Source organism: Sphaeramia orbicularis, chromosome 6 (assembly GCF_902148855.1).
Source record: "Sphaeramia orbicularis chromosome 6, fSphaOr1.1, whole genome shotgun sequence".
Lineage (NCBI taxonomy): Eukaryota > Metazoa > Chordata > Actinopteri > Kurtiformes > Apogonidae > Sphaeramia > Sphaeramia orbicularis.
The window spans coordinates 48330514-48357324 of record NC_043962.1 but is presented as its reverse complement, the minus strand read 5'-3'; the positions used below and the strand labels follow the sequence as shown (position 1 = coordinate 48357324).

General features: G+C 36.6%; 1 protein-coding gene across 1 annotated transcript; it reads left to right on the top strand.

Annotated features, from left to right (window-relative positions):
- Nucleotides 1-2648: 2648 nt before the first annotated feature.
- LOC115420394 (caldesmon-like) lies at nt 2649-26221 on the top strand. The gene is made up of 18 exons (XM_030135631.1): nt 2649-2825; nt 3364-3467; nt 7439-7564; nt 11734-12043; nt 12125-12160; nt 12248-12580; nt 12815-12892; nt 13287-13322; nt 13399-13466; nt 13570-13819; nt 15322-15447; nt 16597-16640; nt 17550-17628; nt 17713-17844; nt 17921-18058; nt 19123-19194; nt 21758-21796; nt 24534-26221. The coding sequence occupies exons 2-17, from the start codon at nt 3394-3396 to the stop codon at nt 21785-21787; spliced, it is 1932 nt and encodes a 643-aa protein (XP_029991491.1). The 5' UTR covers nt 2649-2825; nt 3364-3393; the 3' UTR covers nt 21788-21796; nt 24534-26221.
- Nucleotides 26222-26811: the final 590 nt, after the last annotated feature.

The window sequence follows — 26811 nt, the reverse complement described above, 5'->3', positions numbered from 1 at the left end:
ATTTCAGATCCTGTGTGTAGGTGTTCAGAGGCAACATTACAACATTTGTGTGAATGTCCAATTACAGACCTGACTGTATTTATGTCAATCTTGAGAGTTAGAGATGCTAAGGGGCAGAGAAATATTGTGGTAACCAAGAAGCAGTATTATCAAGTAGATTTCAGTAGTAGCTTCACATATGTTAAATACATTTCATTTAACAGTATTTTATAACTTAATCAACAACAAATGTCACTTTTACCACCTGAGATCAGAGGATCTAGAACCTGTAGTTTCCCCTTTTTTAAAGTTACTAATGACCTTTTTTATGGTGTACACATGTGAATGCTGGTTATAAGACTTTTGTTAACATGGCAATTTATTTCTGCTTTCTCTGGTATTGATATATTAGTATTAGTTTTGGGGTTTTTTTATGTTTATTTTTTTACTGTACTTTTATTGTACTCCCCACATATTAAACGTGTTCAGTCCTTCAGTTTTTGCAGATCTGTCTCACACCGTCTGTAAAATCGTGTACAAGCAGCACTTCATCCCTTTTTCAGAAAAATGACGCAGGACATCTTTCTTTTCCAGGAAATGTTCTGTTTAGTTACAAATGTAATGGTTGTTTAAAAAAGGCTCCTTTCAGCTCATTATGTCTGTGTTCATTTGTGACTGTATATGGCATTGGCCATTGTGAAAGCTAAACTGTTATTTGCTTGTCACTGTTCACTGTTGGTGGGCTCGTCTTTAGATCTGAAGATAAAGACCCCAAGATGAGGAGATAAGTGGGTTTTTAATGCTGCCTGGTGTCACATAAAACCAACATAACCTCATTTGACCAAGAATGAGCTTGATGTTGAGCTGTGAAAATTTTGTGTTAAAACCAGAAAAGAGTGTGATCATGAGGGATATACTGACTCTGAACTCATATTATGTTAGTTCTTTTCCTTTTTGGTTCAAGTAAAAGGGGCTGTTCTCTCATAAAGTGGTCTATTTTTTCTGTATCATTTTCCCTCAGCTTGTTCTTGGAATAGATACTATAAAATGATGTAATACATGATGACATTGGACTTATAAAGCTATTTTTGTGAGGGTCATTTTGAGTTATATGAGGAGTGAGGACATTTCTATAAAGGAAGAAAATCTAGCTTTAAGAAATGCTTTTGGAAACCCCTTAAGACATTTAGGAGTTAATTATAAGGTTAGGGTTTGAGTTAAGTTTAGACTATTTTTAGGGTAAGAGTTAGGTTTATACATATATATATGTGTGTGTGTATATATATATATATATATATATATATATATATATATATGTATATATATATATATATATATATATATATATATGTTTCAATGGTTAATTTTAGGATGTGAGAAAACTGATTGCCTGAATTGCCTTCTCTGACATTACTTGGCAATGTCAGTTGGGGCTGAATGTGCTGGATTAGAACGAAGTGATACACGATGTGTCCTTATAATGCAATGTGTCTCTGTCGAGGCTCCAAAATGCCATCTGTTTAAGGTGATTACAGATATTATTTTTGTCAGACATACTGAGCTGAAGTGAAAAAAAACCAACTCTATTCAAACAAACTGATTAAACATAAACAGACTAGGGGTAAAATACACAGTTATTTCCATATGACTGATGATCAAGACAAAGAAATAGGAAAAAATAAAAAGCTGAAGTCCTGGCCCCAGAAGGGGTAAAAAAAAAAAAAAAAGTAAAAAATATAACCAGTAGTAAAGAGAGAGAGAGAGAAAGTATATTTTGGTCCTGTTTGAATTGTGTCATTATTTACACATATCATCACCTTCCTATGTCATTTTTTTCCAGATTTAAACAAAGAATAAATTGCTGAGGTTCAATAAAAAAGTATGATTAGATCCCTTTTACATAATATCTTTGAGGTTTCTGGCAGTCTTGGTCTTTAGTTTTATGAAAGATGGTTGAGAACCGCTGCTTATTGTACAATGTCTGTAAAACATCATTTGATGAAGACCTTTTATTGGCAAAGGTTTACAATTGGCTGTAGGAGCTAATGTTGTTTTACAACAAGCCTCAGAGGAGTGATGTTTTTTACTATGAAGTATTAGAAGTCACCATTGTGTAAGTTCAAGGCATATTCACAGAGGATATCTCTCTCATTCCTGAATGTTTTTACAGTGTTTGCAGTTAAAAAGTCTGATGCTTTGCTTTTCGATCAGTTGGGGATCTTGACCATGACAAATGCAAACCAAACCACTGATTCATTATAGGCTGCAGATTATTAAACTGGATTTTTTTCTGCAGTTTATACAGTGCACTTTAATGTTATTATACTATGATTATAATTGATATATAAAGTATGTTATGCATGAGAATATAGGTTGTGGTTTCAATCTAAATGGACAATATTTTTGGTGGCAGATGCTTTGCACTGATATCCACCTGTTCTGTAACAAACTGAAGATCTGAACTGAAACTGAACATCAAGACAAGAAAAGGAAAGGCAATAAATAGCGTTTTGGAGGAAAAGTCTGGACTACAAGTGTAGTTGATACGAGTTGCAGTAAACCAAGGGCTGACTCAAGACTAAAGACAGCAAGATAAGACAAACAAACAAATAGAAAATAGATTTTAAAGTGAGAGACTGAGGGAACAGTGAGGTAGAAGGAGACAGCAGGAGGAGGAGGAGGGAAGCTGTGGGACGAAGAACAAGAGGCAGGCTTTGCCTTTTCTGGTAGTTAAAGTTGCTGAAAGTACAAGCAGGAATTCTTGGTGCAGCACAAGGCAAGATATAAACCAGACTGTAGAGGCTGATATATGAAGTCAAGGGAGATGCTGCTGTCCATGGATGAAGGTACTGTAAACCATCAGGCGCTGTGGTTTTTATTTCTTACCTGTGTTGATAAGCTGTCACGTTGGCCCCCGTTTCTACAGATTTGCAACTTAAACTTTAGTTTCTGAGTGACTTTGGTTTTTTGTTTAGTTTTGTAGTTCTACTGAGCTGTCACTTGTTAAGCATTGTATCCCAATTATGTAACCAGGAAATGAAAATAATGAACAGCTGAATCATAAAACCCTCTCATGTACAGTATACTGTATCACACTGTGGATTGAGAGTAGACTGAATTGCTTCAATTGGCATTTTTCCTTATTTTACTATATAATAATAATAATAATAATAATAATAATAATAACAATAATAATAATAATAATATATTTCTTTTTCTCTTTTAACTTTGCTCATGATGAATAATTGTTTTTTCTATTGTGTAGTATTTTATTTTATTATTTTATTATGTTATACTTTATATTATATAATTTATTATTATGCACTCATCGTTTCAGACTCTTTGGACAAGTCTAAGACATATGATCACATTTCTGTCTTTCAGTGAGAAAGTGACGATAATCTTTTGGGCATCATGGATGATGACTTTGACCGCCGCATGGAGCTGAGGAGGCAGAGGAGGGAACAGATGCGCCTCGAGGGTGAAAAGTGAGTAATACGTGCTGAGATATATGAACACACAGTTCAATTTTAGTTTAGTTTACTTTAGTTTACCTTAGTTTAGTTTCTAGCTTGCACATTATATACAACAAGATGATAAAAATCTTAAAGTTAGCACGTTATGCAAGTGAAGTCAAAGGCCAAAAATACAAACAATATAATACAATACAAACTTGAAACAATCGTATAAAAATCACAGACACTAATCTAAATATATAGATTAGTGTCTATATTTCTATTCCTTCTCCCTTTAGGCACTTTGCATTGTTTGAAATGTGCTATATAAAGAAATCTGATTTTGACCTAAATGCTTGCAATATAAGAAAGAAGAAAGATAGATAGTTAGAAGTCGAGATTCAGTACAAGGATTGCACATGAGACACCATAAAGTTACATTTGTTCATGAGTATGCGCATTTCGGTATTTGGCGATGTGTGAGTTAAAGTGAGTTAATGTAAACAAAATCAAGACTGATCCCACACCTCATCATAATAGATCAAAGCCTCGTTAGTTTTATGAGTGTTTGACATTTGGCTCACTGCTCACAAAACAAAGCTGATAAATTCCCAACTCAGCTCAGGCTAACAGTCTCCTTGTGTTATAAACCATGAATGCAGATGCTGCCAAAGTTATTAGACTGAAAAACCCAGTGTTTACTGCGTAGCGTGTAGGAAAAAGGTCAAAGCATATCAAACACCTCAGAGAAAATGTTCAAACCATTTCCTTCCTTTTTTGACTCATCACATTTACTCAGGGATCAAGGTAATATCTGTATTTTTGCAGTCAAGTTTAAAACTTTGTTCTCTGCTCTGAGCAGACAGGACCTGGATGATGTTTGGGCGATGATATCATAATGATCTACACTGCCCTTTTCACTGGTGTTTGGATCTGGCTCACTCTCTGTCATCTCCATCTCTCTTTCTTCATGCTCAAATAAATATTAAAATGCTATTGTACTATTGTACTACTATTATTATTGCTGACAGCAAATTTCAGATTCAGGTTTGAGTTGGATCATGAGTTATTACATCGTAAGAATGAAAAGACAGTCTAGAAACAGGCATTAACAAATGCCTCCATAACACAGCAGGTGAGGTTTATGGAGAATTTACGGGATTCTAATTATACAGAGGGAATATCATAATTATGTTTCCATGTATGTGTGTGTGTGTGTGTGTGTGTGTGTGTGTAGCAGGTATCACCCAGTGTTGAGTTACATAAGTGTACGATATGATGCGATATGATGCAATATGATGCGATACTTGCTTGTTTTTTTTTTTACTTTTTTTTAAACTGCTGTAAATATTTATATATAGTATACATACTAGGCCTGTAATGGTGCAAAAAATTTCAGTTCGGTATGTTTTCGGTTTTTGAAGCCACGGTTCGTTTTTTTTTTTTTTTCGGTTCAGTACGGGAAGAAAGAAAACCCCTCAAAATGTCTATTAATGCATTTGGGAATTTTTAAAAAATTTTTCCCCCAATTTTTGAAGACAATAGAGTATAGAAAAACAGGAATACGTAATATAATTCTGCTGCTACAAATCCAATAGAAAATAAAATAAATTATTAATATTACTAAATGTATTTTAAACATTAGTACTGCACTTTTCCCTGAAAGGTAGTTTCGAACAAACAAGAAAAATCTAATCACAGTTCTGTCAGTTCACATTCTGCATAAAAATACCAAAAAAATTCCACATGAAGTGCAACATTAACAAGAGGGTAAACTGGTATTCTGTTTAAACAAACTGAAGAGAAAGTTTGACAACACAATGAACCAAATTATTTATTTTAGGACAGAAAACAAACTGTTGTGTGCTTGTGTGCACGGGGGATTTTTTTTTTTTGTCGCACCTGGGGGTGCGGTCCATAACTAACGTAACGAACGCTGTCTTGAAACAAAAGTGAAACTTTACATACTTTCAACGTTCTATTTATTCCTCTATTATACAGTGTGCGTGATAGACAGACAGACAAACAAACAGACAGACAGAGCTAGTGTCAGTGTTTTAGAGCTACCGTAGTTCATAGGGGCCAAACAACGTCCGTCTTATTAACGTCTGTTTCTTCGTTGTTGTCTTTCACCTGAACCTGAACTGACCCAAACTGGACTGTACTGATGGTGGAGGGTCTTCAGTCTCTTCCTTCCAGGTTCACATCATATTTGTTGTTTTTTTTAACCTTATATCAGCTGCTATTTCATATTTTGGGTCAATGTGTGCGTCCTTCCATATGTCCGTGTGAAACTTGCATGGATTTAAAGTTCTGCATCAAACAACGTCTTTAATTCCTTTTTCTTTTTCTCATCATGCTGTGCTGTTTTGGTACAGCAATGTACCAAACCGAACAGGTGTGTACCGAAATGGTTCGGTTCAGTACGTGTACCGTTACAGGCCTGATAAATACATACATACATACATATATACATATACATATACATATACATACATACACACACACACACACACACACACACACACACATATATATATATATATATATATATATTTTTTTTTTTTTTTTTTTTTTACATTTCTCACACAAAAAAATCACACTTCGTGGGAGAAGAGCGCAGTAAATCTTTTCACCATTGCAAATGCAACTATGCTGAAGAGTTTCTCAAAGTGGAAGCCCTGCCACATTCTTCACTTTGATACTTATTGAGTATTGAGTTGCTGCCATCTGATTGGCTTGTTAGATATTTAGGTCTGAACGGATTTACCTAATTAAGTGTCCAGCAAGTGTAAAGCACTTTTGCATTTGCTCTTTTAAGGTAATTTGTTGAAGAAGTGAAATATAGTCACTTTTTCTCTTCAAAAGATGTTAAAACACGCTCATGATCAAATGATAACGAGCTCATAGTTTTCCTCCAGTTCCCCTTCCTTTGCTGTGAGCTACTGTACCATATCAGTCACAGTGAGAGGAATGTTCTTGTTCTTTTCTCACAGTCGTAGCAGCCAGCTCTGCCCACTGTGCCAACATGCCTGCCCTGCCTCCAGCCATCAGAAAGGAATGTTTTGACTTCCATTTTTATTTTGGAGTGAGATAGCCTGTCCTGAAAGTGTTGGTGTGATTGACATTTTTAGTTCTCCTCTTATCATATTTCTTGCTTCCCATCTAGTTGATTTAGTTACAGAGATCTCTTGTGCCAGTTTGATGTGCTTTTCTTGAGGATATGCCAGCCTGGTTTGAGCCTTTATTTTGGGTTCTTGTGGTTCCCATCCACCTCTTCATCTCACATCTGTGACTCATTATTTTGTTGCTTGGGGAAGAGCAGAGGGAAATAACATCCATGCTTTATCAATGGGCCATATCAAGCTCTTTCTGCCTCATGAAGTCTGGTAAAGTTTGAAAGAATACAGCCTGGCATGATTTAGACTCTGACTGTGAATGAAAGTCCATGACAGGATGTGAGTGATCTTTGGCTCCATGTTTTTTTTGGTTTGTTTGTTTTTTTGTCCAATATGTTTTCATCTTCCAGATTTTTTGCACCATGTTTCCTGCAGTGTTTGTTCTTTTGTGTTACACTGTCTTTATTATACATACATACAGAATATCACTAAAAATGTCTCTTATGTCATTTTCATCTTGCTGAATAAGAACTCAGATTGTAGTCATTGTCATTATTTTAAAATAAAGAAAGTGAACAAAATGAACAAATACAATTTGATGCAACAGGTGCATAATGTTACATCTTTGACTTGTTTTATCTTTTACAAATTATCATCTGGTTTCTTGATCAGGACCAAAAATTTCCCTTTAAACTTAAGAAACAATTATATAACATTATAAGGATTGGTTAATATCAACGATGGCGGCTATGAAAATGCTTATTGTGAGAACATTTAGGGTTATATCATCCAGGTCTAATGAATCCTAATGTTAAATGAGTGTATTAGATTAAAAACCAGCCCCAACACACAATATAAACTATGTGTGCACATGTGATGTTTCAGGGTTGGTTACACGAATGAGGATGATGAGGAGGAGGCTCGGGAGCGAAGGAGACGTGCAAGGGAAGAGAGAAAGAAGATGAGAGAGATGGAGGAGTCTGGTACCACTGATGAGATCAACACCAACAGGTAGAGTACATGAACTAAAACCTAAAAAAAACTGTGCAAACTATGGACAGGAGTTACTCAAAAGTAACACCATAGATTTAAAGTTGTACAGTGTTAAGTTAATCTGATGTATGTACTAGGGTCTGATCATTCATTCATTCATTCATTCATTCATTCATTCATTCATGCATTTCCAGGAGGGCAGGGTACACCCTGCACGTGATACCAGTTTATCAGGGAGCACCCAACTATTTAATGCAATCAAGTTCATTTTATAAGAAAAGGGCCTTTGGACTTGTTGAATATTTGTCAAAAATTGGTTAGATTTACAACATCTAACTAGATTTAATTAAATAATGTTAAAAGAAAAACAAATCTATTGATGAATATTAAGAGGTTTTTTTTTTGTAAAATTCATTCATTTTTTTCCATTTGATTCAATACTATCTCTTGTCTCAAAGTTTTTTCATCTTATAAAATATCTGTGTGCGTTTTTATGACAATAATTTGTTAATCTTAAGTTTTATTTGCATATCAATTTTTATATATATGAAAGCAATAAAATGATGCAGAAACAGACAAAGATGAAAATGACACTAACTCGTTATTATATAGTTGGATTATTCTGCTGTTATTGGTTAAAGTGTAATCTTTAGATGATGAACTAATCCTTTGTTAAAAGTACTGTTTGTTCATTTTATTAGACACTTCTTGACTATTAAGTGTAAGTTAAACTTAGTCTCAGTTTTTACAGAGAAGTTGCTGTCTTTGTCCATCTCCTGTTTGGTTTGGGCAAGTTACAGTTTATTTAAAGCTCCTTTAGATAAACTAAGATAATTCATCATTTGTCACACAGTGGGGAAATTTTGATGAAAACAGTGATAGTGAATTAAAATAGTAAAATTGAAGATCATGAAACCAAAACAAGAATGAGGAGAATGAGATGCTGAAACCTTCCATGGAGCTGCAAAGTTGAATAATTATCTTTATCAGTAAAAGTCATTACTTTCACATTACACTTAATCAACTGATTCACTGCAAATTAAATCCAATTACAGCAGATGTATGTGTCTATCATGGTGGAAACTGTATTTAGTGCTTTGCTATAAATTAAACTCATGCAGCCTCAGACACTTTGGCACCAGCCTCAGCAATGGCAGCAGTGCACTTACTTACTTAGCTTCATTTGTTGTTTTTTGACTATCCCCTTCAGTCTAGAACTGCCGCAGTGTCTCACTGGTTGATTTCCTCTGGTTAAATCCACTTGGATATTTACATGTGGATTCATCAAACTGATATGCATTTGTATAGGGAATGTATAGACCAATCAGTCTGTTTTTTTTGAGTTGATACAGATGATGATGATTATTACTTCCACCAAGGAGGTTATGTTTTTTGCCGGTGTTGGTTTATCTGTCTGTCTGTCTGTCTGTCCGTGTGCAAGATAACTCAAAAGGTTATGGACAGATTTGGATGAAAATTTCAGGAAATGTTGATACTGGCACAAGGAACAAATGATTAAATTTTGGTGGTGATCGGGGGGGGGGGGGGTCTGCGCTCCCTAGTGCTTTTCTAGTTATCATTATTATTATTCCGAGCAGCATTGTACCCGTGGTGCCATTGTACGATAGCGCCCAAACGTGGTTCAACAGCGGCATTGCACCCATACGTCCTCCCGGGCTGCAACATCGGACACCGGGACGTGCGTCGGACGCACGTCGGACATGCATTGGACACAGAACGTCCATTATAGTAGGATTATTATTATGAATATTACTTAACTCACACTGATTAAAGAGTCAACTTGACTTATATTTGTGGCAGATTTTATAACAGACAGAGAATAACACTTAGAGAAGGAACAACGTGTACCTCACATAGTAAACTTGCTGCCAATCCACCTAACCACCTATCACCAGCTGTTATATTAAGGTCTTGTATTACCTACATAGCCATGTGGCGTTTGGCCTCATTTTCTATCACATCAGAGCCCTTGTATAAAGGAGGAGATTTCATGTTGTTGTAATAGGCTGAACTGGACTAAACTTCAACACCTCTGACATCTGGAGCAGGTTAATCATCTGCTTCATGTTACTTCTGGGTTCTTAGAGTATCTTCATCTCACACGAGGTGACTTGGAAACCCAGTGAAGATCATCCAGTCACTGAATGTTTCTAAGACTGAGGATGTGTGTATTGACTTAAAATGCTCACAGCTCTCTCCTGACAGCACAGTTATTGAAGGACAGAATGTACACATATTTGAGTCCTATAAGTATTTAGGTACTATGCTGGACAATAAATTAACATTTGAGAGTAACACTGACAGGATTTATAAGAAAAGCCAGCAGTATTTTTTGCTTCAAGAAACACAAAGTTCTAGGTTGCTCGACTCTGATGACCATGTTTTGTCATTCTTTAACTTAGTCTGTGATTACAATTTTTTTTTTTTTTTTTTTTTCAATTGTTGGTTCCCATCCCTTAAGGAAAAACAGAAAAATGTGTTGAAGATTAATGTCTGTGGTAAAATAACAGGAAAAGCTCAAGAAACTTTGCAGGATCTTAAAAAAAAAAAAAAAAAGAACAGGTATGCAAGAAAGCAGAATCTATCTTGCCTGATTGTTCCAATCCTTTACATCCACATTTCCAGTTTCTTCCATCTGGTTCACTGCTCAGACTTCCACTAGCCAAAACTAACAGATACAAACATTTATTTTACCTTTTGCTACCTCCCTGCTAGGTTCAAGGAGGAAACAGTTTTTATTTAGTATTTTACATTTTAAACTCTTTTCATGAATTGAGTATTTTATTCTTTTATGATGTATTGATGCTATTGGTTGTGTTGCTGTATTTTTCCTATACGTTAAATGTTTTACGTGTGCTATATAGTATGTTTTGGCTCTCAGTGCTTTACAGCTAACTGCCTCACTAGAGAAAAATAAAGTGATTCATTGACTGACTGATTCTAATTATACAAGGACAAGAAAATTAAAATAAATTTGATTGGCAACAATGGGTGGTGTAGTGGATAGCACTTGTGCCTCACAGCAAGAAGGTCCTTGGTTTGATTCCAACACCAGTCAATGGGACTTTTCTATGTAGAGTTTGCATGTTGCATGTGTTTGTGTGGCTCCAGGTACTCTGGCTTCCTCCATCCAAAGACATTCACCGATATTAATCGGTTAATCTAAATTGCCCATAGGTGTAAGAGTGACTGGTTGCTTGTCTCTATATGTTAGCCCTGTGATGAACTGTACCCTGCCTTTGCCCATAAGTTGGTGGGATAGGCTTCAGCGACCCCTGTGACCCTAGTGAGGATAAAGCGGGTTCAGATAATGAATGAATGAATAAATGATTGGCAACGGCTAGGTGCCAATAATTGTGACATAGGGTGATTCTTCAATCCTCCAATGACAGCACATTTACACATTGAAAACAACTTCAATAAATGGTAACATGAACTACAGGACACAGGACAGTGATTATATCATAATAATTTTTTTTTTTTTTTTTAATTTCATATACATTTTTGCTAAAATGATGTTTCAACAACTCTTATTCTGTAAGTAATTTTAAGTGGTGTGCCCTTATGGACCTGCTGTTACTGATACTGAACAGTCTCCTGCAGTAAAATGGTTCATTACATAACACCAATGTCAGTAATGAAAGTAAATAGCAGTAGGGTACTATTCCATTTATTTTAGCTTTGATGTAATATTTATTTGTGTGAAGAAGCCAACAGAAACACTGGTAGCTAGGTTTATATTTTCACTCTCCATTCTTGTCCATTTGGAAGACTTTTAATTGATGGCTCGACTTTGCATGTGTATGAAATTTGTATCAAAAATCATTGGAAGGTTCAGACTTGAAACTTAAACCCTATTTACATGGGACTAATGTGAACTTCAGTTAATTTGTGATAATTGCGGAGATGTGATCTTAACTCTGTGTGAACTGGCCATGTCTGTAATTTTTAAAGTAAAAATTTCTCAGCAAATGACCTACCCTATTTTAGGGAACACAGAGGTCCTGTGACAATATTAATGTTGTGCAAATCAACATCTGTATTTGCAACATTTTTTGTTTCCTCAATGTATTAAGTCTAGAATTCGACAATGTTGTGATATTGGAAAGCAACTTCATCTGTGATTCCTGATCTTCCATAAACAAATGGATTTCATGTGTTTCCAGTGTGACAGAGACAGAGACAGGGACAGAGTCCACCACCGCTGCCACCATCGCTGTGGACGATGACCAGGCTCTGCTGGAGCGTTTGGCCAAGAGGGAAGAACGGAGGCAGAAGAGAATGAAGGAGGCCATGGAGAGACAGAAGGAGTTGGATTCAACCAATACCAATGGCCTAGATAGCACATTGGAAGAGCAGTCGAAAATCAGCAGCAGCAGCAAGCAGCAACACGATGAGGAAGTGGAGGAACCAAAAAAAACAGAGGAGGATAACTTGTTAGGGAAAGAAGAAGATAAGAAGGAAGAGGAGGTAAAGGCAAGTTTTAGAGAAACTTAAAAGAGAATAAAGAAGCAGAAACTTTTTTTTTTTTTTAATGTTTTTATTTTCTCTTAACAGCCATCTGCTGAGGAATCACCTGCCACAACAAATAAAGTATGCTCTCCTTTTGAAGCTTACATGGATGATCATTTTGTTGACTCAAATAAAAGAAAAAATATGTACATTTATTTGATCTTTTAGGAGGAAACAGAAGACAAAGAAGAACATCCCGACACAGGAAAACCAGATGTGGAAGAAGAGGTCATTCCTGATGCTGACAAAGAGGAGGAAGAGAGGAAAAAGAAAGAAGAAGAAGAAGAAAGACAGCAAAAAGAGATGGAAGAAAAGCTGAGGATAGAAGAGGAGAAGCAAAAACAGGAAATGGAGGAAAAACTGAACAGGGAGGAAGAAGAAAGGAAGCAAAAGGAGGAGGAGCTGAGGAAGAAGAGGGAAGAGGAGGAAGAAAAACAGAAACAGGAGATGGAAGAAAGACAAAGGAAAGAGGAGGAGGAGAAAAAGAAAAAGGAATTGGAGGCAAGATTGAAAAAACAGGAAGAGGAGAAACGGCAGAAGGAGATGGAGGAGCAGAAGAAGAAAGAAGAGGAAGAGAGACGAAAAAAGGAGATGGAGGAGAAGCAAAAGAAGGAGGAGGAAGAAAAGAAGAAGAAAAAAGAGCTGGAGGAGAAGAAGAAGAAAGAGGAGGAGGAGAGAAAGAAAAAGGAGATGGAAGACAAGAAGAAAGAGGAGGAAGAAAAGCGGAAAAAAGAGGCTGAGGAGAAAAAGAAAAAAGAGGAAGAGGATAAACGCAAAAAGAGAGAGATGGAGGAAAAGAAGAAGAAAGAGGAGGTAATGGTGTGATTTATGCATCATTTCACCAAGAAACAAGTGAAAATCAGATGCATGTTATATTATTGTTCTAATGGTAAAATAACAGAATACAGACATTTCAATGTAACACAAGACACTCATCTTTAAAAATAACACTAAGAAAGCACATTTGATTCATACAGTCCATCACTTTTTTCAGTTTTTTTTTTCAGTCAGTGAATTTCTTGTGACATGGATAAAAGTGATTCATCTTTTCTTTACATCTGCAATGCGTTCAACTCCAGGCTGTGTCAATACTTTTTATGACTTTTATGACAATACTTTTTACTTTTTATTTTCTAATAACTCAACATATGTTTTGTGTCTGATGTTTTATTTTATTAATTTTTGTGCTTGTGTCTTCTGTGCCAAGGAGGAGAAACCAAAGAGATTTGGTTTTAAGGAGAAGGTAATATATTATTCTTTATCACTATTAATTATTAGGAAGAGTGATTTGATGTTAAACTTGTTTCTTGATTTTGCAGAATGAACCGACCAAACAGATAGGATCTCCCTTTGAGAGTAAACTTAAGAAAACAGAGAAGACATCAAGGTAAAGTTTGCCGTACCACTCAAATATGAAGTCTACCTTCAACTTGTCAGACTAATCCCCAGTCCATTTTAGGAATATGTGGTGATTGTTGTTTGTTTGCTAGTAGGGAAAATGTTCCCTCCAACAAAGCAGATGAAGTACAGAAACAGGAAGCAGAGAAAAAGCTGCAGGAGCTGAAGCGGAGGCGAAATGATGCAGAGAGTGAGGAGCTTGAGAAAATGAAGCAGAAGCAGCAGGGTGCCGAGGCAGAACTGGAGGAGCTGAAGAAGAAGAGAGAGGAAAGGAGGAAGGTCATGGAGGAGGAGGAGAAGCAGAAGAAACAGGAGCTTGAGGAGAAAAAGGCCAAAGAGCAGGTGAGGTCAAAATGAAAACCTGACATCAGGGGTTCCCAAACTTTTTCAGCTTCAGACCCAAACAATGAATTTTAGGTCTCCTGGGGAAACAAAATTAGAAAAGAAATTTGAAAATGAAATTTGAAAAAGGGCATATTTCATGTTTTCTTGTTATATTTAGCCTATTTCCCTTTTTTCCCCTTTTTTTTCTTTCTTTCTTTTTTTTTTTTTTTTTTTTTTTTACATTTTATGTCATATTTGTCTTATCCTCTTTATTTTTTTCATCCTGTTGCATCTTTTAAATTGCTTATGTCTTTTTTGTCTTTTACAATATTTTCACTTTGTTTCATTCTTTAAGTTGTTTTCTTCTTATTGTGTCTTTACTGCCATTTTCATTTTTCTGTCTTTTACTTCTTGTTCTGTCTGAAAAATAGAAGTCTATATTTCATGTGAATTAGTTGAAGTCAGCACTTACAAATTTGTCCAGAGAATACTCCTCTTCAATTTGACTTGGAATTAAAATTAAATCACACAATTATATCTGTAGTATTTGTATTTGTAGTAAGTATTAAGGGGACTGGGTCAGATGGAAGCAGGTGATTTACTGTGGCTTCCTCCCACCATCCAAAGACATGCACTAATAGGATAACTGGTCAGTCTAAATGGCCAATAGGTGTGAATGTGAGAGTGGTTGTTTGTTTTTATTTGACATTCCTGTGATGAACTGCTGACATGTCTGAGGTGTGGCCCACCTTCACCAGATGGTGGCTGAGATAGGTTCCAACACCCATATAATCCTCTTGAGGACTAAGCGGTGCAGAATATGAATGAATAAATGAGTATTAAGTAATAGTATTGTTATTTGCTTCATTCTGACAAATGGTGACCCAATAAAACCAGCTCAGCACCCCATTTTGGGTTTTGGACAGGCATTGTTACATTATTAAATCATTAAAATTAACAATATAAATTGTTTCATATTTCTAAAGGATTCAGAGGGATTTCTGAGGATCTAACAGCAGAAAATCACCTTAAAATTAATCATTGTATTCTTGTTACCTTCTAGTGAGCTGTTTACATGTACATAGCTGGTCACTTACCGTAGAGTTTGCCATGTTGCACTGCTCAGTTGGTCGAGCAGGTCGTCTTCATATTGGAACATTCAGTTCTTCACCTCTGTCCACATGGTGAGGTGTCCTTGTGTAATGCGATGTCAAGTGTTTTGAGTATCAGAACCCTCATGTCATGAAAAAGGACATGAAAAAGACATCACAGCCATTTCTGGTAGAAAATAGTGCATTCTGTATCTTTCTGTGTGTTTATCAGTGTGTGATGTAGCCTATAGCACTACCTGCTGGGATTATCAGATCCAAACCAGTTTATGGAAACGCATGAGTCACATTATCATTCCTGTGATTTCTCAAACCCTGGCTTCAAAGTCAGTATCAGTATCAGTTTACTTCACCTGGGTAAACTGAATACTAAACACTAAACTGAACTAAACTATGCCATTTTTTCTCTAGGAGGAGAAGAAGAGGATGAAGGAGGAGATAGAGAAGAGAAGGGCAGAGGCTGCAGAGAAGAAGAAACAGATGGAGGAGGAGTCTGGTAAACCTGCCTTCACCATCAGCCCCAAAGGCTCCTCAAAGGTGAGCTGTGGAGCATTTTCTCACCGGTGGTCAGTAAGTGTTGACACACCTTAACTTGACTTTTTGGACCCAGAAATAACCATGTTTAGACAAAAGGGGCGGGGCTACAGGAGTGCAAGTGGTCATGGGTGAGCTAATGCTAAATGCTGCTCACTGACTCAGTGAAATGGTAACTTCATCAAACACTGGCATGGACATATAAGAACTTTTTAGTCAATCAAAGCCATTGCTGAGACCTGAAATCTTATTTACAGAGGAAGAATGTGAATATGGACCAGATAACTTATTAGAGGTTCATTCAAAATTAAACCTATGAGTGGCAGGGTTTTCTGGAGTAGCATCTAGTGGCTGTCGCTGGTATCACAACTTGGTATTACAAAAAAATTTCAGTTCGGTCACCAACTCACATTGGCTTCATTTTGGAGCTGAAGTCCTTGGCCCTTGGTTACTGGAATAAATACTGACATAACTATGCAGGATTTTTGCTGTAATAAAATCTCCAGGACCTCCTATGTACCAATCAGGGAAATCACCCTCCAACAAATGGACCACCACAAAGGATTTCACAAACACTGTTTTTTATTTTTCTCCCCTCTATGGTCAAACTTGATTTTCTCTAACATAGATGCTCATTTTGCTTTCCCCATTTCATTTATTGCTTTTGAATCCTCTAATATTAGACATACATTACTGGTTGACGTATTAAAAATGAAAAAAGATGTGATTGGTGCCCGACCTTTCCTCAAATATGGTTGTTGAACAGGACCGTGACTGGGTGATTTTCTCGCTGAAATATTCTTGGAGGAATGTTGAGAACTGTGTGTGTTTAACAGTGTGTACAAGATAGGGGTAATTTATTATGAACATTTCAGCTCTGTGTGTGTGTGTGTGTGTGTGTGTGTGTGTGTGTGTGTGTGTGTGTGTGTGTAGGTGTGTGTGTGAGTGTGTGTGTGTGTGTGTATCCTGGCTTCTTGACAGGCAAATTTTCAGTTCAATCACCAACTCAGGGCTCAAGTAGCCCTTCCCAGAGACAGTCTGGTCTGCCTCTGACTACAGCGGTCTTACTGACAGGACAGGATGGAGGCCAGGACAGCTTGACCAACATCACTTGTCAACCATGTACTTAAGTCATGCATTTTTTTAATACAGATTGGAGAGAAGGCAGGATTCTTGAACAAGTCGGCCCAGAAAAGGTAAGCTACAGAAATGTATGAACATCAAAAAAAAATTTGTAAAGCTTTTATAATGGTGAGTTGTATTATTGAAGTATGTAGTATTGATATTCCAAACTCTCAACAGCAGGGGGAAGTTGTACACCAGAACACACTCAAGACTACCAAAACCACCAGCGAAACAGTGCTATATTCACAGACTGTATCACTCACTGAATAAAGTATAAAGCTCTTTATTTACACACATTTGTATTATGGTATCATCAAGTTTTCCTCATCCAACTAAAACTCATAGCTGCTTATTTTGTCGGTCAAATGAACACTGTGTCTTATAATCTTCATATGCTGCTTCAGCTGATAGTTTACATTATAGCTCTGTTAGCTTAGCTTTGTTTTATAACAGAAAACAGTCACTATACAACCACAAATCACCTCCGTTTTCTGTATGGTTTGTGTTGTCAATAGCTGCACTAAATGTCTGTTTGGAACCATCCAAACAAAGTCAGAACTGTCACAGTTTAGTCTGAACCACAGATCAACAAAGAGGTAATTTAGCAAAGATAATAACATCACATAATAACTTTACACCTTCATAAGCATCATCATCAAACTCATCTGTGTTGAAGAAACATTGCCATTTCAGCATCAAACTCCATTCTGGTAAGTTTCTGATGCTTTAGTCAAAGGTCCAGTGGTCTTAGCTTTCCTCACCATGGGAGACCAGCAGAGTGACTCACTGCTCCCTCTAGTGGTCACATAAATCGACAGGCCTATCTGTGTAAATAAATTCATTCATATCTCTACAATCCAATACATTGGCATCTTTGGAAGAACTTCAGAGTTTTTTATTCTAAACACTCTAATAATAATTTTAGGCCATTTTGAAAAGTAGAAATGCTACATATTGCTTCTTTAATGTCTTCCAAACAGCACTCCATCCAGAGTGTCACACACCCCAATCGTCTCCAAGATCGGCAACAGAATGGAACAGTATGCCTCTGCTGTACAGGTGACATTAAAAGCATACTGTACAATCCACAGTCACTATAATAGGCCTGTCTGCACATATGTTATTAAATCTATTTTTCTACAGGGACAGAGAGAAGTCAAGTCCCCCAAGTCAACTGTGGCAGATATCCCCTCTGGAGGTGCACGTAATATCAAGAACATGTGGGAGAAAGGCAACATCAGTGGATCCTCCGAAAGTCCATCCCCTGCCAATAAGGTAAAACCCAGAGCAAGAGTGAAGTTTGGACATAGAGGCAAAAGTTAAAGCTGCAGTTTTTCACGTCTCCTCCCAGGATCTTGCTGGTATCAAAGTAGGCGTGGCTGGACGAGTCAACAGCTGGATGGCAAAGCCTGCAGAGCCAGAGAAGACAGCAGCACCTGCACCAGTGGCATCATCACCAGCAGCAGCATCACCAGCAGCAAAGCCAGCAGTAAGACCTGATAAATCCTCGACTTGCATACACACACTATTGTAAATTAGACACCTGCATTGCCACAGTAGAGTAATCCCTTGATATTCTGTACACGCTAATGCACTCATTTGCACATGAACATGCCAGTCTTTTGTTGGCTGCAGCCTTTATATCTGGGGTCCAAATTGTATCCATCTAGTGTCTGGTGACACCACATGGACAGTTTACATTACAGCATCTGAACCAAAGCCTGGATCTGTGGACTCCTCTATACATGATTTAAAATTTTAATTATTGCCAAACACAAAGCATTGAACAGCATTTATGATGAAAACTATCTTCATAGAACCATTTACCACTGTTACTCCTTGGTTGTTCTAGATTATGTTAGAACACACGGAGGGCATGAACTGCACTGTAAAACATTCTTCCCATTCTTTCCTTCTTCTTCAGTTTTCACCTGCTTTTTCATTTATCATATGTGACTCTTTTCTTTTCTTTTTTGGCAACAGCAAAACGTCACATCTCCATTTATATTTTCACCAATATTACTAGTGCACTGTCAAACATGGAAAAACAAAGACAAGTAAATGAAGTCACTTGTAAGCGGGTACTTGGTGGACACTGTGTCCTTTTCTTAAAGTAGTCCAACACTTGCTAATCCTCTGAAGTCTTGTGGAGACATTTCACTATGTCCACGTGCTGGATGATGAATGACATTGTTGGAACATGAAATTTATGACTGAGTTATCTTTAGTGTCAAACGTCTAAGGCAGAAGAATGGTGGTAACCTTGCCCGTGTGAATGCTGCAACGCTTCCCCCTGATGGGAAGGAGCTGAACAGCAGCTGAACATCCTCCTGTTTGTTTTCTGTGTTGTTAAATCTTCCTCTGCTTTTCTTTTCTCTTGACAAATCTGCACCGTCTCTCAGTTTTCCTCACTCAAACTCTTCTGCTGTCCAGGCTAGTAAAGGTACCACTTTACCTACTGTATATTCCGTCCTGAACTACAGTGTTAACAGCAATCAAATATGATGAATCACAGACTTCTACTCCTAATGACAGTGCTTTTATTTACGACAGGATCAGAAACCAGGTGACATTGGTAATAAGCGTGGCATGTGGGAAACCAAGAAGGGCTCCACACCTGCCAAGGTAACAAACACATCTGCACACATGAGGGAGGGGCAATGTAAATCATCTAAAGACATTAAAAGGACTCTAAAGCCATGGTACTGTTTGTTTGTTTCAATCAGTCGACCAAATAAACCAGTGATGAAGGTAATCAGTGGAACTGTGACACCAGGCATGATGTGGTTTTCACTGATTCACACCACACTTATTACTCTTTCGGTTCAGTTTGTTCAAAAGGCACAAGTGGCAAAAGTACACAGTTTACTCTAGTAGAAGTAAAGATATGTAAAAACAACTAAAAGTAAAATTACTCATTCGGCAGTTTCACTCATATTATTATGCTTTGGACTTGCTATCATACTTTTTTTGTCTTATCACATTTCTTGTTGTAGTTATTTTACGCAGTTGTCTTCTTATGTTATTTTTCATAATTTAAATTTTGTTTCATCATGTTTACACAACTTTTTTGTTACCTTTTGTCATCTTGCATTTTTACATATTGTTACATGTTTTACGCTACCTTCATCTTGTTTGTATTTTTCTGTTTTTTGTTTTGTTTTGCTATTTTTTGTCTTTTTATATTATTTCAATCTTACGTTTTTTTCTTCTTGACAAGTTTTTTATATCTCAATTTGCTTTTTAAGTTACTTTCATCTCATATTTCTTACATTATGTTTGTCTTGTATCTTTTTTACTTTTGTCCATGTCATTTTCATCCTATATTTTTATGCCATCTATTCTAACTCTTCTAGTGTAACAACTTCACATTACATTTTTAATCTTACTATGTTTTTATTTTGTTTTTGTCATCACTTTAATGTTTTTCCTTTTTGTTTTACATTACACACAAATGCTTTTATCATTGTAAAACTGTAATGATGTGACTGTATCGCTGCTGTCTTGGCCAGGTCTCCCTTGAGAAAGAGATCCCCCATCTCAATGGGACTAACTTGGTTAAATTAAGGTTAAATAAATAAATTAATAAATAAATAAAACAAGTGGTGCCAGGCACAACAAACCCCACCCCTCACACGTATTGTAGTTTATTTTTTGCATCGATCCAACTGATGTCATCAAATCTATTCGTGTGCTGATGTCAGCATATCAATTGCCTCTATGTATGTGCCAAGTTTGAAGTAAATTGAAATAAAATTAATGTTTTTATAGACATTTGAAATTTCGCCCAATATAAGTAAATGGGGGGGTTCAGAAAAAATTTAACTTTGACCTACTTTTCTCAAAATGTAATGATATCTATTCTGGGTCACTGGCAATCTATAAACCCAATTTGGTATGAATTCAACCAATAGTTTTGCTGCTTAAGTGTTAACAAACAAAGAAACAAACCAAACCAATAACAATACCCTTTGCCTCCCCTTCAGGGGGTGGGGTAATAAAAAAAAAAAAAGGATAATGCCCCTCAAAACCAATCAAAAAAAGAAGTTGTCAATAATAAATACTTAACAAAAGTACATATCCCTGAGTATTGGTACTTAGTTACTTGTTGCCTCCTTCAAAAGATAAATATGTAATTCAATCAAATCTGAAAGCCATTTGATTTGACAGATGGTGATACTGATATGTACTCATCTACCTGAACTGAAAAAGAAATACTTATCTACTTTGGGTGTGATGACGAATACAAAGCTGAATTTTTCATCCTCTGTAATGCTTTCTTCACCCTCTGGCATGTTCTATACTAGGGGTCACCAACCCTGGTCCTCGACATCTACTATCCTGGTTGATTTAGATGTTTCCCTCGTCCAGTACACCTGACAGTCGCTATCAGGCTTCTGCAGAGCTTGATGATAGGCTTATCATTTGAATCAGGTGTATTGGAAGAGGGATACATCTAAAACATGCAGGATAGCAGATCTTGAGGACCAGAGTTGGTGAGCGCTGTTCTGTACCATACACCACACCACGTGCATACTGACAATAAACTTTACGCTGGGTTTTTCAACATCTGGATTTGAATTTTCAGTTAACTAAAGTGGTTTTTCATTCAAATGGTGGATTATTTCTTGTGTTATGTGTATGTGATGTATTAGTTGTTACTAGATGCTTGGGTTGCACAGTGCACAATGTTTTCATGAGTGAATGTGCACTAGATGTAATGATTCAGAGCATGTGCTTATATGTGAATGCTGGATTTCACTTCATTTATTTGACGTATAAATAACATAGTAGTGGACGTCCATTTTTAGAAGTATTTTCCTGGCATGTTGGATACAGTATCACATCACACAAATCCTCTTTGTTTTTGTCATATCCACAAATGAAAACAACATGTTTTTATTTGAGTACATTTCTTTTTTTTATTAATGCAAACAAGCAGTGACTTCAGATGTGGACATTTTTTGTACAGTTTTGTCTTGTGAATTCAGTTTCTTTGGATCTTTGGACCAATAACTCTTAAATATGATGTCAACTTCAGCGCTATAGATTGTTTTTCAGTATCTTCTGAAAATTGTGTGAAAAAAGCTGTTTCTTGATTATTTGAAACAACAATTGGTAAATTATTTTTATCCAACATTTTTCTATTGTTGTCTCCCTTTCCTGCTTTATTCCTTCCTGTTCACAGGTGGCAGTTGGAGGCAAGGGCAAGTGGTAAGAGCTAAAGGTAAGTTTCAGGCTGTGAAAAACTTAACTAAAAAAACTGAATTAAGTAGAAGTGCATTTCTGAATCATGACTGAACTTAACAAGAATATGATGAGATTAGTGGAGCAGGTTGGAGAACTATCACAATACTTGAAGTAAATATGGCCCAGTTTTTCTCTTCAAAACCCAATACAATAGCAGTTCTCCAAAACTGATGCCAAGTATGCCAGCTGAAAAAGATTTGTTCCTCTACTAGGTTAATATAATTGAAGTTGGTGTAAAAATGTAGATTACATATTGTGCTATCCTTCCCTATTATTACTATTTTACGCTGTCAGCTAACTATTTCAGTATGTTTTTAGTAAATGAGCTAAATTTATTTGTTAAAATCATTGTAGTAGTAGATCTTCTCTACAGATTTGCATGATCTTTGAGTCAAAACATGTTTTCTGACATCACGCAACCTAGTTTACCACTGAAACAGCTTATTTTATTTCACTTAAAGCATTTTGAATTGAAATAATAATGTATTGTCACAAGTCAAATAATAAAAGGATTTTGTTTTGAGATAAACTGATTACAAACAGGATATTTTACAAACATTACTGGTGTAAGTTTTTACCAATAATGGATGACTTATTATTTACTTTTCTTGCTTCAGACTATTGTTAGGCCTTTAAAAGGCCATGATTGGTTGATTGCTGTGGTTGCATATGTCAATTTAATAAACAAAACAGCAACAATCAGCAAATAAAAAGACAACACGTTGAACACACTGGACAACAATGATTTTACTTGTGAGAGGAAAAATACCTGGTGTGTCAGATCCAGATCTGAAAGTCGAATTTCTCCAGCACATAAGGATTTTCAGTTATGCAAGTTTTTATACTTTATATCTATTAGCAGCATATCACAGTAGTATTTTAATTCTAGAAATTGTAATCAGATCACAACTCAGGTGCTTTCAATACTCAAGAGAAAAATCTGGTGCAGTCCAAATCAATGCAAAGCTGAAACCTGTAATTTTCACCAAATCCAGGTCAGCGAACTCATCGGTGATCCTGTATTCCTGTCAAAGCTCAGCTCTAGAATTAACAGACTGGGGTTCATGTCTCTGAGTGCTGTAGCACAGAGCCTCAAATTCTGATCACATATGAACATTTGAGATGCAGAACGTTGCTCAAAATTCATTGCATTCACTTGTACCATGATTTTTCCTCCACTTTGGGTGAAGTAAGTAATGAACAGGTGAGCGATTTCATCCAGATATTTTTGAAATGGAAACCAGACACTAAGGACACTTCAACACAAACATGATGGTAATTACATCCAATGGGAAACTGTCACAACCAATGTGACAGAGTCTGAAACATTTAGAACAATTCTGAACCAAGCTGATGGGCTCTGATACTGAGAATTATTCTTCATTTGGCTTGATGTTCATATCTATGTATAAAATTGACCAATTGAGGACAAATTATCATTAGACTGTGAATACACAATAAACATTGGTATAAGACTAAAAAATTTGTTGTTTTTACATGTTCACATAACCCAAAATCCTGGTATTCTGGAGAAATTCTGATTTCAGATTTGGAATATGTCTCAGATGTTTTCCATCCAATGGCAGATGAAGAGGTTTTTTTTTTGTTTTTTTGTTCTGTCATTCAGTGAATTTACAGATTTTAGAAACAAATGTAAGTGAAATATAATCATACAGGGGTTAATTTCCAGTTTGAATGCCTGATAAACTACCATCTGTCATTGTGCAAATGCTACATGAACCAGCTGTTTATCCTAAACAGTCCTGGGGGAAGTAGAAGAGTCTTTGTCCTTCAGATAATTTTCTGGGTGAGGGATCAGGCCTTGACTGATATATAGTCCCCCGTGGACCTGTGGCAGCCACAGCCCACCAGCCTGTCATTGTGCCATAGTGGCTGTCCGCTGTAAATCAATTCTGCTGCTTTAAATTTCTGGGCACCAGTTCAGTTCTGCAGCACTGTGGACTATATTTAAAAACCTTCACCCTGACCTTGTTTCCCAGTATAAAGAACCTTCCAGACTCCTGGGATGGCTATCGTGTCTTTGCATTGCATGGTTCACCCAGTGCCACCTGGGCTATCTGACGCCGTGTAGGGTGTCGGTGGGCTGTAAGGCATACCGTACTGCAGCTGCTTGATTGTCACATTACAGCTGACTGCTCAGGAGGATTACTAAGTATTTAAGCAGCAAACTGGGCTCAGTCACCAAGCTTATTCAATCACTGCTGTGTATTGTCCCGGGCTCCTCCGCAGGCTGTAAAACCTGTTAAATGTGCAAATTAACAGCCCTAATCATTAAGAAGACACAGAAGTGACATTTACTTTGTCATGTCGCCTCAACAACTTGAGCCAGGGCATGAACAGTGGCAATGGAAAAGTGTTTGTCGAGTGTCCACTTCAACCCTAAATAGTAATCCTTGTTTGTAACCTCAGTTCTTAATCAAAAATAGACCACTGAGGAATGAAGTAAAGGGCAAATGACAAAGTTACAGCTTTCAATAACGCAAAGAAGGGTCATGACTTCGACTCTAGTGAGTGTGTTAGAATAGAAGCATTGTGTCTGATGCACAGACAAACATACTATATACATACAGTAATTTGGATGTAAAAGCCCAGAGGATAACTGTATTTAACACGTAGTAAACTATAATAAGCAGCGCAGCTTTAAACTAATGGATGGACTGAGTAATGTAATGTCTCTGTGTCTCTATTCGCAGGTGCCATCAAAATGCCCCTTTAACCTATAGCCTCACCTGAACAAATTCAAGACTCTGCTAATGTATGTGCATCCGTTCCCTTTCGACAAATGTTAGAGCTCACAGCAGAAGAAGAAGAAAAGATGAGGGACCATGATGGAAAAGAATGAAAGATTTTCAACATAAAAAAATCTGTCATACCTAGACAATTCCAGGAGTAAAATCTCATATTACACACTTAATGGAAAATGAAACTGATTGTATTGAGGTATTCATCAGTGTTCCTTTTGTATCCCATTTGCTGATTTCAGATCAGGATGCATGAGCATTATGTTGCTTTTAAGCTTTTATCCAAAATAAGCATTCGTGTTAACAGTCATACACATTCATTTTTGCTTTTTTTTAGATAATAGTCACTGTTTTGGCTTTTTAACTCAGGCTGTTTAGTGGTAATCTCATAGGTCTATCCAACCACCGAGCTGGATGTTGCCAATTAGCCTGTACATATAGAATTATGCTATAAGTCAACGCTGTTTTATTCAATAAACAGCAGGGAATGGAATTAATTAAATGTCAAAAAAGATAGAATTCATCACCTATTATAATTTACGACCTTTAGCTGCTATGTTGTAAAAAAATCCACTGACTGGTGTTTATACTTTCAGCACCACTCACTGAGATGAGTTTTATTTACGATACAATAACATAGATTTGAAGAAATATTTGGTCATGGGAAAACAACCAGAACAAGTTGGATTCATAAGATAATATTTACTTAAAAAATGAAATTTCCCTCCAAATTAACCATGTGTTTGTCTTATTTGTGTCTCCACAAAGTTTAATCAAGACTTTTGCAGATTCATCAACAATTCATTAACTTTTAGGATTTAATGGATTATTACAAAGTACAGGGGTATTTGTTGGACTTAATGACTGCTATCAGAAAAAAAAAAGACCTTTCATTTTGATGCCACCAGTCAATGGTTGTCAGTCTCATATGGCATCATCTACAGGCATATTTCTGTTTTTATGACCCTGATGACCCCTAACTCATACTGACAATAATCATTGCACTCTTCGTCATTGTGAATGGGTGATGCAGTTTTACATAAATTCAAAGACAAAACACAATTTAAAAACAGTTTTCTGACATGAAATGATGTAAAACCAAGAAACATTTTTATAATAAATGTATTACAACCAGTGCACAGGCTGAATTTGTCTCCAGGGCAACAAACTACTTCATCAGAAAACAAAAACTGGATTTGTTACAGAAACTGCCACAAAGACAAAGTTTAAGTAAAGGATCAAAATATTTCCAGTCATGGACAAATGTGTTGGTACCTTCAATGAAAAAGAAAAGTATAAAGGTGATATGAGTGGCCAAAAAGCTCCAGTTTGATTTCATCAACCCAAAGCACATTCTTACAGAAACTTTTTTTTTGCATTTTAGCAAATGCCAATTTGGCTTTTTTATGTTTTTTGTCATTAATTGCATTCTCCAGAGTCCTTTTGCATGGATTCTCTGGAGTGTTTTTATGTATCTATGGTCATTAAAAGATACTGCAATGAGGCCCTGAAGGACTTTAAAGCTGCGGGAGATTTTCGTGACCAATTTTTCATCAAATCTGTAAAACCCCAGTCATAGCCTAAGTATCACGAATCCGTAAGTCTTTCTGTGATTACTCACCTGAATCTCTTGCATCACGGTGAACAATTTTGAAGTGCCATCCACCATAAACAAACCATTTGTTTACAAACAGAGCCAGTAGGTAACTCGGGCATTTTCGGAATTTTGTTGCGACGTGCATTGTGGGAAGCGGAGGCTTGCGCAGCCACCTGGCAGTGGCAGCTGCTACAGACATGACGCGGAAATGGCAGGAGCTCCTTTCCTTCTATGCATATTCCTCCAGCCATTTCCGCATTTCAGCCGTTTCCATGTTGTGTTTGTTGTTTTTTCATGCCGCAGCCAGGTGGCTGCGCGAACCTCCGTTTCCCACAATGCACGTCGCAACAAAATTCCGAAGATGCCCGAGTTACCTCCTGGCTCTGTCTGTAAACACATGGTTTGTTTATGGTGGATGGCACTTCGAAATTGTTCACCGTGATGCAAGAGATTCAGGTGAGTAATCACAGAAAGACTTACAGATTCGTAATACTTAGGCTATGACTGGGGTTTTAGAGATTTGATGAAAAATTGGTCACAAAAGTCTCCCACGCCTTTAAATACTGTAGTTATTTTTTTATATACATGTTGTAGATTTATTTGTTCCTATTTCACAAAGAGAGGATAAATAAA